The following is a 12347-nucleotide window of genomic DNA, read 5'->3' on the forward strand; positions in this document are numbered from 1 at the left end:
GCCAGGCAAACGTTCATAAATTCTTGCTTCTTCTAGGGGCAAATGTTCTCCACCATTTTCATGACACAGTCTTTGATAAACGTACCCCCTGTAAAAGGTTTGTCATGTTTAGCTATTAACATGGCCACTTCGTAGCTTGCTTTGGTAATGTTTTCATTTGAATCATTGGCCCGCGTGAAGAATCGCTGTTGTGAAGCCAGAGCAGCTTTGAGTTGTTTAACTTTTTCAGCACGGTCACTCGCCGTTAGCTTGTCAAATGCGTTGACATTTTTGTCTGGTATTGTCTCTTTACATTGAATTCCTTAAACAAGGCAACCGTTTCTTGACAAATTAGGCAAACACAATTGCCTCGACTGTCAGTGAAGAAATATTGTAATTCCCATTTCTCCTGAAAGCGGCGGCCCTCACTGTCAACTTTCCTCTTTTTATTTGCCATGGTAGAAATGATCGGAGAACGGTTCGCAGCAACGTGTGTTTGAAAGTCGGTTGGACAACTTTGTGTGCAACAGTAAAGCTGTACTAACGATCACACTGTTGCCTTGTTCTCGTGAGACGAACATTTGATCGACGCTAAAGTAAAAGTCCAATACCCTATCCTAGCGGTTGAGGGAGGAATTAAATTTGAAAGTTTTATTATTTATTTAACAGTGCTGGCGGGCCATAGATAACACATTACAAGACCGAAGCTGCGGGCCACATGAAATCTGACCGCGGGCCAATCCGGTCTTTGGACACCCCTGATCTAGAGGCTTTACTAAGAACTATAGTTCTTTATGATTATAGGTGTTTGATTAAAATATATTTTGGTTGATGTTAATAGATTAAAAATAACAACAGGCAAGAAGCCAAACAAAATGCAATGAATGTTTGATTAATAATTAATGTATATTACAGAGTAATCTGTAATACTGTTCTTCACAGTAGATGCAGCAGCTTTCATGGAGGTGATGTTCTCTGTATGAGATTCCACCCTAGGTCTTCTCACCCACCCAACAACTGTGAAGATCAACTTAAAGGTTTTCCTTTTTTCCTCTGCCTCTCCTGAAAGCTCTCCTGACAGCTGTGCCGAAAGCCCTCATGAGGCCACAGAAACATCCTCCTCCCTTCTTCACTTTCTGCCTGGGAGCAGATCTGTAGAACTGTGAGTGTTGAACCTGTGCCTGACTCCACTTTGTAAATACTTCCTTTAATATTGTCCTAATCATGTTAACCAATGCACTACCAAGCCACCACAAAGTCATAAACAAAAATCACATTCTGATAGACGTGTTCACCGTTTACATCAACACCAGCTGACGCCAAATGGTTTGAATTCTTTGACAGATGTGGACCCCAGCCTGGATATTGTGTAGGATTTGGTTGGATTCAGAGTATTGACATGCCTTGGTATTCCGCACTCGCATCAGTGCTGTGATTGTGTCGCGGCTTGTCTTGACACCTCTGAAACCGCAAGTCTCGTAACCGTTTACTGACACTACTTGCCTTTCTCTGACACGTTCTCAATCTCTGTATACTCTCTCCATCTTTCTTTGTCTCTCTTGGGCTGCACGGCGTCACTGTAAAGTTGCCTGACGAGGGCTTTTCTAAAAACCTAACCTCATGTCTTGATGCTTTTTTACCGTCTTCGATGTAATGTGTCACTAAGTGAATGTTGTTGCTCGACGAGTCTTTCATGGATGAAACATTGCTTCTGTTGGATACAGCTGTTGATTAAAGTTTCTTGTATTGATGAAATAGAAGTGATTGTGTACATGTGAGAACCTTCTATAATCTGGTGTCGGGAAAGAGACAATAAGGTAAGTTATTTTTTGTCTGTGTGTACCGTTAAACAAAAAGGAGATACGCTGGCATGTAATAAGAAATACCAAACAAGGTGAAATAATTTGAAACCTCAGATAGATTGGCTACTATTCTTCCATGTTTTATGCATTTTGTAGTCCTGAATATGGTAGTTTGATGATGCATTGGTGTTTTGGGCGGGTGATGATGAGTGTCTTCTACTTTCTCCCCATGTGACAGTGGAGGATTTGGAGCGTAATGATGGAACTGCAGAGAGGCCCTACTTCATGTCCGAGAACCTGCTCACCATCCTGAACAAGTCCAACGAGGAGACCAAGACAATGGACTAACCTGGAGGACTGTGTGTGTGTGTGTGTGTGTGTGCGTATGACTGTTATTGATTGCCACACTGTGTGTGGGTATGTGTGTGTGTGTGATGGTTTTGTTGATTGACTGTCAGATGACGTACGTGTGCATGTGAGTGAAGAGAACAAAGGGAGAAGAGTTCCAGCAGCCAATATTAACCATGGCTGTGATGTGTTTGGAATGTGCCTTAAGTATGCTATAAAGTTTGACACAATAAAAGCAATGAGAGATTACTTTTTTAACAAGAATTGTTGTCTTTCTGACACCCGTTCATACTGGCTACTAGGGGTGCAATACCGAACTGGAAAAAAACGAACCGTTCAACCCACTACCCACGGTTCGGTTTTACATGTAACCAAGTTTTTGGGGATCTACGGAAATTTGTGGCTCTTTTTTCTTTTTTTACACAACCGAACACCCACAGAGCAGTGTTGCCAACTTAGCGACTTTCTCACTATATCTGGCGATCTATCCAAACCCTCCTGGTGACTTTTATGTTGTTGGAGACTTGCTGGTGTTTTAGAGACTGACATGAAGCACGGATCGCAGTACTGTCCTCAACAAGCAGCGGGTGCTGCCGTGAGCTCCTCCTCCGTCCCAAAGCACTCACAAGCATTCAGTCTCACTATAGCCTCACAAGCATTCAGTCTCACTATAGCCTCACAGGCATTCAGTCTCACTATAGCCTCACAGGCATTCAGTCTCACTATAGCCTCACAAACATTCAGTCTCACTACAGCCTCACAAGCATTCAGTCTCACTATAGCCTCACAGGCATTCAGTCTCACTATAGCCTCACAAGCATTCAGTCTCACTACAGCCTCACAAGCATTCAGTCTCACTACAGCCTCACAAGCATTCAGTCTCACTACAGCCTCACAAGCATTCAGTCTCACTACAGCCTCACAAGCATTCAGTCTCACTACAGCCTCACAGGCATTCAGTCTCACTATAGCCTCACAAGCATTCAGTCTCACTATAGCCTCACAAGCAGTCAGTCTCACTATAGCCTCACAAGCATTCAGTCTCACTATAGCCTCGCGCAGCTCCACTACTTTCCTTAATGAGGAGTTGGCAACACTGCTGGAGGCAAATCATACAAAGGCAGGCACGTGTAAAGTATGCAAAACCAGGGCTATTCCGGAACCTTTTTTATTGGATATGGCACCTTTGTCACTATGGAAAATGATTTGCCTAAATGTAAAAAATTAATTACTGTTTGTGTAGCGTTCAATGTTGTTATATGTCTTGTTAGTCTTTATCCCCCATTGAAGTTTTACAAAAATCTTGTGTTCAAATTTTCGATGCGTTTTGAGGTGAATTTTTAGGTTACGACAGCAGGGGAGGCACTTCAAATGACACTTGTGCTTATGCTGGTTGAGTAGGCTAGCTGTTAGCATTGTTTCCCTCGGGGGAAAAATGTCAGACAACAGACAACAAAATGTGCTTAACTTTTTCAAATAAGTCCCACAAGTAGCCTGTGCTGTTTACATGGTCATGGTCACATGATGACGTATTTTGGTTAAATTAATCCATGGATAATTGCTGCTTGTAAAAACGATTGTAGCAGTGTTTTTTTTTTAAGTTTCACACCCATGCAGTGCATGTTCTGAAGTTAAAATATACATTGCACTGATGTACAAGCTGTTTGTGTTGTCAGAGAAGCTATGTAGGCAGTGTATTCTTTTGTGTTCAGTTTTTTGGTTTCCTCCAACCCCCGTTTTGAGTTACTGGGTCCACCCCCCTTCTGCGCCTCAGGACCTCCCGCTTCACCGGATATACAGAAAATAAACCGAAAATACAGAGAGAACACAGAAATGGTCATGTTCTTTTCTTCCCCCTACTTTGCTAAACAAAACCGAACCCAAACCGAAACCGTGACCCAAAAAAACGAACCGAACCGTGGGCTTGTTGAATTGTTGCACCCCTGCTGGCTACTGAAGTAACAGTCTAATTGATAAGTGGCAAATGTTTGCTAAAAAAGTTGGTGAAAATGACAGGACAAAAATGTATTTCATTGTTGGGTTTCCATTTAACCATGTTTGTACTTTTGACATTTGATTTTAGAGAACTTTAACTGTTTATTCTTTTTTCTCTATTAAATGTCTGAGTTGCTATCTTGAGAATGACAGTTTTATCTGGCGGGTTACTATGGTTTGACAATAGTCTGTTGCTTTAGGCCTATTGTACCAATGCCTCCAGTATTAAGTTAGAATAAAAAGCTGTTTTGCTAAGATGCTAAAATGTTCTATAAAGTTATTTTATCTTATTTTCCTGATTAGGTTGTCTTTATTCATGTTGTTAAGTATTCACCATGTACTGCCCTGTATTGTACTTACAATTTATCAAAGCAAGTTGTAAAGTTTAAACCAGAAACTAAAGTAAAGACTTGGGACTGAAAATATTTGGTCAGCTTGACCTAAAATGCATTATTTTGTAATGCTCAAGTTGTGTTTGTAATGTTATATTACAACATGTAATATGTTGTTGCTTTTCACAGTGAAGGTTCTTGTAAATAAAATGTTTTTAAGCTACAAGACTTAAATGAAGTGTGATATGATTATTATAAAGACATGAATAGAATTTCAACAGTAATATATTCTATCTACATAATTAGATGCAGCATGTCTTGTATTATACTGGATAAAACATTTAAATTGTTCTCATTTTGTAAGTAAGGAGACTCTTTAGTTGTAAATGACATTCAGTTGACCATAGAGACAGTTAACAGTTGACAATTAAACAAGATAAACATTTAACAACAATATTTACTAACATTATGAGAAAGCAATTATAATACCAGCTACACCTGCTTGTGATTGGCTTTCGTCTGTGAGAATGTGAGTGTTGGTGTGTGTGTGCAGTCATGATCCAAATGAAACACACAATCAAGCCCCAGGTGTGTTCGAACAGGAGTGTGACTTCCCTGAAGACTCAGGTGTTCTTCCTGGACACAGGAGGCTATTCTACCTGGCACAGGGACACTGAGAAATCAAGGTTAACCCCAAACCCTGGACAGAGGGGCTCAGTGAATGTGATGTGAAAGGTGTGCAGATAACCTGTAATCAGACTCATCCCCGCCAGAGATGAGCCCAATGAGGGTGGTGTCAGCAGAGAGCAGCGTCATGCCAATGTCCTTCTGCATGTCATTGTTACTCAGTTGTTACACGTTTTTTCAGGGAGGAGGAGTTTAACTTGATGTTTGAGGCCAGAGAAGCACAGCCTTGCTCTGTGAACAGACAGCCTGACAGCCTGTAGAAGGTTATCATTACAAGAAGGATTACAAACACTATTGTGACGCGCTCCTAGTTGTAGTGCTGCTTTGTTGCTCTAAGTTTTACAAGACAGTGATTGGAGGTTTAAGGAGGTTGTCTGGCTGATTACATTCGACTGCAAAGCTCCTTATACCTGGAAAATATAGCTGGTTTATCCACTTTGTATTGATGACATGGTTATAATACCACACACAATATTCTTTCAAATGAATAACATATGTTATACATGTATGGTCTACACCCCCTGTTGAGAAACCTGTTTTTTCCACACCCCACTACTTCAGATGATAGTTTGTGCACAAAATACTTAATATGAATTACCAACACTAAACGAAACATGGTTTTGTTATTCTCTGAAGTCCTTCAAGTAGGCAACAATAACGCTGCTAGTTTAAGAGCATTATTCATAAAGCCTCTAGGTGGCGCCATTGCAACATGAAACAGGTGGCAAGAAAACTTGGTTTATCGATCAAATAGAAATGTCACCTTTCTGTCTAAAACGCATCGTTTCAGGAGAGACGGCGCTTGGTATCCATGGTGTATAGACATATCATCATGACGTCATGGGGCAGACAGTGATTGTGACGCGCTTTACCAAATTATAAGAACTCGATACACGATAAAATCAGTCATTGATGCTCTGTAGACAAGTAGCGAAAGCGTTTGATTCTACTTTTTCCTCGTTGGTAAAGAGTAGTGGTAATGTACATTTATTTTAGTATTACCCATTTTCTTCCTCGTTTGTCATCTTTAAAGAAACATGGATGAAATCCCAAAGCATTAACAACTTTGGCGACCTAAACAGAAGGTACGTCTGGTAAACCTAAAGTAAATAAAACAATTTAGACTGTTGAAAAACATCGACAAAAATAATTAGTTCTGTCATTTAAAAAAACAAATCAGTAGGTGAATAATCCGTGTACCCTTCGTTCTTTCATTTTTCCGTTTCAAAACCAAATCGGAAAAACCCCAAAACAAACTTGTTTTTTGGTTTTTCTGTTTCAAAACCAAAACTGAAAAACGGGAAAATGAAGTTTTTGATTGTTTCGTTATTGTAATATTTTGATTGTGGAATTCTGGTGGAAATGTGGAGGTGCAGGCGTATCTAAAGCACAGTTCAAGATGGCTGCAAGGCTTCTTAGTTTTTCGGGGCATTCCTGCATGTACAGGCACAGGTAAAACTCCATTCCATGGTCGACCCTTACCTGGTCCCACATCCCATTGTTGACTACTGCACATCTGAAACGGATGTATATGTTAATATAACATGTCCAGTTGGTGCAACAGTCATACACAAATCCATTAAATGCATTAGACTCAATGATATACAATGCATAGACCAGACATACTGAAGATACATTTAATTTGCAAAACACAATTTCAAATTCACTAATTCAGTGCTTGATAGGGAGCGCTAAAAAGAATGTTTTAAATGGAGCGTTGATACTAAGCATGTCTGGCTTGGTAGCTGGCCAATGCCTAAAAGGGTGCCTAATTGCGGAGAGGGGTACTGTGTGATGTCCGCAGACACCCCCTGTGGATAAAGGGTAATGTGAGTTTAGATATAGTGACATGGAGGAGAAAGGGGAATAGGTGAGATTCTCTGCAGCACTGAAGCATGTGATGACAGGTAAGCAGGGCTAAAATGTTCTACAAAGCAGAAATGGGGTGAGCTGTCAATCATCCCTATGTGCTCCTTTGTTAAGAGAAACAATATTACTTTTGCCTTGCATAGTATAGTACTCACCTCTACACCTCATCATAAATAATCAAATTATTTTTAATGGGCATGGTTGCATTTGCCACAATTCTGGCCACGTGGGTGGCCCCAAACATGCACATTTTTTCATTTTGGTCCATGTGTTTCATATGGCCCATGTATTTGGCATGGTAGGGGATGGGATTTAGATTACGACACCCTTTTTAAATAGAAGAGGAATATGCTTAACGCTGATTCGTCGGTCCTTCAGTGCATGCATAGGCCTATGTAATGACACAATTTAATTTGCTAAAGTTAGGCTGCTTACATGTCGTTTTCAGCAGCATAGTCGTTAATAGGACTGTGATTTTGGCGGAAAAAGTTCCACGCATTCCATTAATGGGGAAAACCAAACTTGAAGTGAATTTATATGCCTTGATTTTCTGTTTTCTCTTTCCCCTTTTGGTTTTGAAACAGAAAAACCGCTGCAGAACTAGTGACTTCTGTCGTTCTTTTTCCGTTCTTTTTCTGTTTTTCCATTCTGGTTTTACAACATATCTTTTCGTTTTTTCGGATTTGGTTTTTAAACGGAAAAATGAAAGAATGAAGGGTACATGGATTGTGAATGCAGTGTTCAGTATCGTTAATCATATCGAGTGGACATCACATGATAGTTCCAGCTAATCCTCAGATGAGGAAGGCCTATTAGACAAGGTCAAACGCAAAGTAAATATCCTTGCACATTTCCTCTTTAACCAACCAATCTGTCGAGCACGGGTCTCAATCGATTAAATGTCAATCATTATTACTTTTATTATATTACTGTTACAACTCTATTCAGTTGCTTGTTATTGGGAAGCAGTATTTTTAAGCAGTATTTGAGTACGACCATGGTATTGTACGTATAGTGTTACACCACGAAAAGTTGAGCTCTTTATTACCTCCAACAGGTACATACAGCAACATTCAGAGCACAGTAATACTTTCAACTGCCAAACTGAAAAAAACCATTTTTCGAACCACTCCACCTGCGCCGTGCTCTCTTTTTCTGTATCTCGTCCGCACCAGCGCCACCTTTTGGCGGAGATGTACTGACAATTAAATCCAATGTAACTAAATCAACTAAACATATATTAGAACAATTCTACTACTGTTTTAGACAGTTCAGCCAACACTTGTTCAAGTGCTACAATCCTCCCCTGCTAAACAAATGTTGTCCTTAACACTAGCTAAGTATTTTATACCAATTTGAACCAAAATATGTAAATACCATATGAGCAGAATAGAATGTTTCACAGTGCAAGTTCACTTTATACAATACTATTGAACCAAAAGGTGATACAATCACTTTGTACCCAATACTCAGACAAGCACATAGCTTATGACCTTGTTGAGTTGTTACCAATAGCATAAGTATTACATTTTACACTAACTATTGCAGTTAACACTTCAGGTGAACACTGCTCGGTGCATTCAGACATGTACAAGTCCATACTGGCAGGTGTTCTGGACAAGAAGTCTGCGTCCACATTGCTTTTTCCAGGTCGGTATTTGAGCGTTATGTTAAAGTCAGCCAACTCGGAAACCCATCTGTGTCCTGTCACATTTAGTTTGGCTGTACTTAAAACATAGGTTACAGGATTGTTATCACTATAGACTGTCACTGAGGGGGCATAAAACAAGTAGTCTCTAAAGCGCTCTGTAACGGCCCACTTGAGCACGAAAAACTCAAGTTTCCCTGAATGCAGCCTGTAGTTTTTCTCTGCATAATGGGCTCTTAAGATTTGTCTTAGGTTGGTCAAGCTGAGATCTATTTTTCCTTCTAAATAGCTCCTTAGCTTCAGTCCAGGACTACAGCCTCTACTACTTCAGTTTCAGGGTAGCCCTTTCTTAAGCCACTTTCAATCTGATGCTCAAGGCTACTGAAGCTCAGGGTGTCTTTGGATGTAGACTCACCCACATGACCATTTATGAGGAAATCTTTCCTAAATCCGCCTGAAGATGCCATGCAACAGCTGTTGCTCGCGGAGGCTCGTCCTTTGCGCTGAGTCCCACTGTCCAACGTTGTCCTCGGCGCCTTTTGGTGCTCCAGCGATGACAACCACGGTGAAGGTGCCTGATCCACTGACGGTCCGTGGTCCTCCCTCTGGGCTGCAGACCGCTCCATGCGCGTCTCCTCTGCCGCTTCCACGCCCGTCGGTAACGACAAGGACGCTGCTCCCGCCGCCACAGACGATGGCCTTTGTAACGTTGCCACGACGTTGCCAGAAGGTAACGTCGCGGGTTACCAACTGAGCACCTACTGGCAACGTTGCCGCAACGTAATGTGTTAGCTGGGTTGCTTCTAACAACGAATCTAGTGTATCGTTCAACTCTAAAAGCACAGACATGCCTTCATCTTCGCTTTGTAAAAACTCGTTGCGCTCGCAGAAATCAACAATGAGCTTAACCAGAGCTCGGCGGCCCCTGCTCGAAATAGCTTTCTCTTCTTCGGTAATGCCACACAGTTCACATACTCTTAGCAGTTCGTTCACTAGAAGTCCGCATAATTTCTGTTGTAAATTCAACAGAAAATCTTCGCGATGCTCTGACATGTTTGCAGCTATGCCTGTTTATTAGATTTAACTGAAAATTACGCAAAAACGGTCCGTGTCGTACTCATAGGTCGTACTAGCTTGACCGTAGCTTTTCACTTAGCATTAGCCTCTCGCTCTCGCACACTTCACCATCTCACCGGTCTTTTTCAGTCTTTCTCCGTGAGGCAATCAAGATCTCGTTAGGACCTCCTAAATGTTACACCACTCCAAGACACTTGGGTGTAGAAAAGTTGAGCTCTTTATTACCTCCAACAGGTACATACAGCAACATTCAGAGCACAGTAATACTTTCAACTGCCAAACTGAAAAAAACAATTTTTCGAACCACTCCACCTGCGCCGTGCTCTCTTTTTTTCTGTATCTCGTCCGCACCAGCGCCACCTTTTGGCGGAGATGTACAGACAATTAAATCCAATGTAACTAAATCAACTAAACATATATTAGAACAATTCTACTACTGTTTTAGACAGTTCAGCCAACACTTGTTCAAGTGCTACAATAGCACTTCTTGAGCATATCTCTTATGTGTGGTGTGGGGGCTGAAGTCTGTCTGTATAGACAGTAGGCCTAATGCTGATAATAACTTAACCAATACTTAAAATGAGTAGGAAGGGTTGTTTATTTCTGTCTATTGGGCCCGGGACATACTCCCACAGGTTCATTTATTCATACAGCCTCTAGGTGGCGCCAATGCGGCACGAAACATATAGATGGCAAGAAAACTGGGTTTATTGATTAAAAAAAAGTAACTTTTAGGATGACATGGCCCTCTCCACGGTGTATAGACATATTATGACGTAATCGGGCAGACAGGGATTGTGACGTGGTTTACAAATTTATAAGAACTTTACAAAATTAAATGAGTCATTGATGCAGCAGGCAAGGAGCGAACCGAACCGCGTCTACTTTTTTTCTCGTTGAAAAGTGTAGTGGAAATGTACATTTAATGTGGAAAATGTATATTTATTTGAGTATTTCCTAGATTTTCATCTTTAAAGAAACATGGATGACATCCCGAAACATAAAAAACTTCAGCGGCTGAAACAGAAGGTAAGTCTGGTAAACCTAAACAATTTAGACTGTCGATAAACATCGACGAAAATACTAGATTTTTCCAAATTGTTTCAGTAGGCTACTTTTGCGTTTGACAGTTGTGTTTCACAAATAGCCTACCCTAAAACTGTAGACCTTTTAAAGTCATATTTCATATGTAAAAGTAACATTTCTTTTTCGAAAAACAATAAAATAATCTCTGTTCAAGACAATCGCCGTATTTCGCCGCTAGCCCCCTTCTCACTCCTCCTTACAAAGTTTGTGTGCGGTGTGTTTTCATACGTCTGTGTATTTACTTGGCGTGTGTGTGTGTCTGTGTGTGTGTATGTGCGTGCTTGTCAAGCCTACTCGTCTCCCTACCTACAGCCCCGGGCCCTGTTGGCCAGCGCTGGGAGCTGAACTGAAGCTTCCTGCCCTGCTGTTCTCAGAAGATCAGAAGCCCCTCCAGGTAGGAACACATACCTGGAGAGACTCAACACATTTGACACTTTGTTCATGTTGTTTACATTGATCAAAAGCAACATACAAACATACAGTAGATAATAAAGGTTCAGAAGTGCATACGTCCAACAGTGTTTAAGTGGGTAGAGCAAAGCGAGTCTGTATTTGACCTGCTAATATCAACATAATCTCAGATACAATATGCTAATCTCGAAGTGCAATAATAATAACAATATAATCATGTCAGAATTGGCAGGACTAGGCAGGCTGGTGAGTAGAAGGCCCTAATCCACCTCCCTGGTACTATAGACTCCAGCCAGGCTCCTCCCCTCCATGTTCCTCAGACTCTCCAATATCTCTGATACTGGCTCTGTTACTGTGCCTTGCTAAGTCTGTTTCTTGCCTTAAGGTGACTGGTGGTGCGAAGATGCTTCCCATCCCCCAGACCAGCTACTGTGAGTCTTTGTTCATTCATGTATCAACATTTAAATGATCACTTTCTGTCAAGAGAAGGGATCCACCAATCAAATTGTGACTCTGTTCTTCCTCTAGGTGTTCTTCCACCAATCAAAAGTTCCTCTCGCCCAGTGGAACCAATCAGAGCATCGGCCTCTGAAACACTCGGGCCCCTGGGCTGCAGAGCCACACCAGATGGAAGGGAGAGTACATACTCCTCTCCACCTCCCTCTCCACCTCCGTCTCCACCTCCGTCTCCACCTCCGTCTCTACCTCTGTCCCCATGCCGACCTGAGGCACAGTCTCCAGGTTCTTCTCCACCTCCAACCTCGAATGACCCCGAGACCCGGGACACCACGCCCAGTCTTCTGTCATTGGAGGAGACCAGGGACAAGATTTCTGTTTTGGAGGCCATGATGTCACACCCGTGAGTGTTCCTTCAAACGCTCCCCTTTAGACTAGTGTCCTGTTCAGCATAATGTTACGATGTGTCGTCAGTTGTACTGTAAAGTGATGTCAAACGTCAGTTATTGTTCTTGTTACAGTCATTGACAGGGGCGCCGTACAGGGGGAAAAGTTAGGACGATTTTAAGGGCCCCTGACTGACAGGGGCCCCAAAAAATAGAAAAACTAATAGAAATGATCAAAAAATATTAATATATATTTTCTTTTTCATGGGGC

At 41.5% G+C, this 12347-nt stretch overlaps 1 protein-coding gene and 1 long non-coding RNA gene across 2 annotated transcripts; both read left to right on the forward strand.

Moving 5' to 3' along the window:
• The first annotated feature begins 489 nt into the window (after positions 1 to 489).
• LOC146273973 (uncharacterized) lies at positions 490 to 2366 on the forward strand. Its single transcript, XR_014766546.1, has 3 exons — positions 490 to 1141; positions 1324 to 1873; positions 2020 to 2366. It is a non-coding gene; the product is annotated as an uncharacterized LOC146273973 (long non-coding RNA).
• An 8265-nt stretch (positions 2367 to 10631) lies between these two features.
• Positions 10632 to 12097, forward strand: LOC146273974 (uncharacterized). Its single transcript, XM_084704032.1, has 4 exons — positions 10632 to 10766; positions 11113 to 11217; positions 11620 to 11665; positions 11763 to 12097. The coding sequence occupies exons 1-4, from the start codon at positions 10719 to 10721 to the stop codon at positions 12095 to 12097; spliced, it is 534 nt and encodes a 177-aa protein (XP_084560158.1). The 5' UTR covers positions 10632 to 10718.
• Positions 12098 to 12347: the final 250 nt, after the last annotated feature.

This window comes from Hypomesus nipponensis, chromosome 9 (assembly GCF_054491055.1).
Source record: "Hypomesus nipponensis isolate SF chromosome 9, ASM5449105v1, whole genome shotgun sequence".
Classification (NCBI taxonomy): Eukaryota; Metazoa; Chordata; class Actinopteri; order Osmeriformes; family Osmeridae; genus Hypomesus; species Hypomesus nipponensis.

What these genes read in the sequence shown, in the direction of transcription:
- LOC146273974 (XM_084704032.1), top strand. Translation starts at nt 10,719, where the DNA reads ATGGATGACATCCCGAAACATAAAAAACTTCAGCGGCTGAAACAGAAG. An exon ending in TTCAGCGGCTGAAACAGAAG is followed by an intron (nt 10,767 to 11,112) that starts GTAAGTCTGGTA and finishes GTGCTTGTCAAG; the next exon opens with CCTACTCGTCTCCCTACCTA. An exon ending in AAGATCAGAAGCCCCTCCAG is followed by an intron (nt 11,218 to 11,619) that starts GTAGGAACACAT and finishes TCTTGCCTTAAG; the next exon opens with GTGACTGGTGGTGCGAAGAT.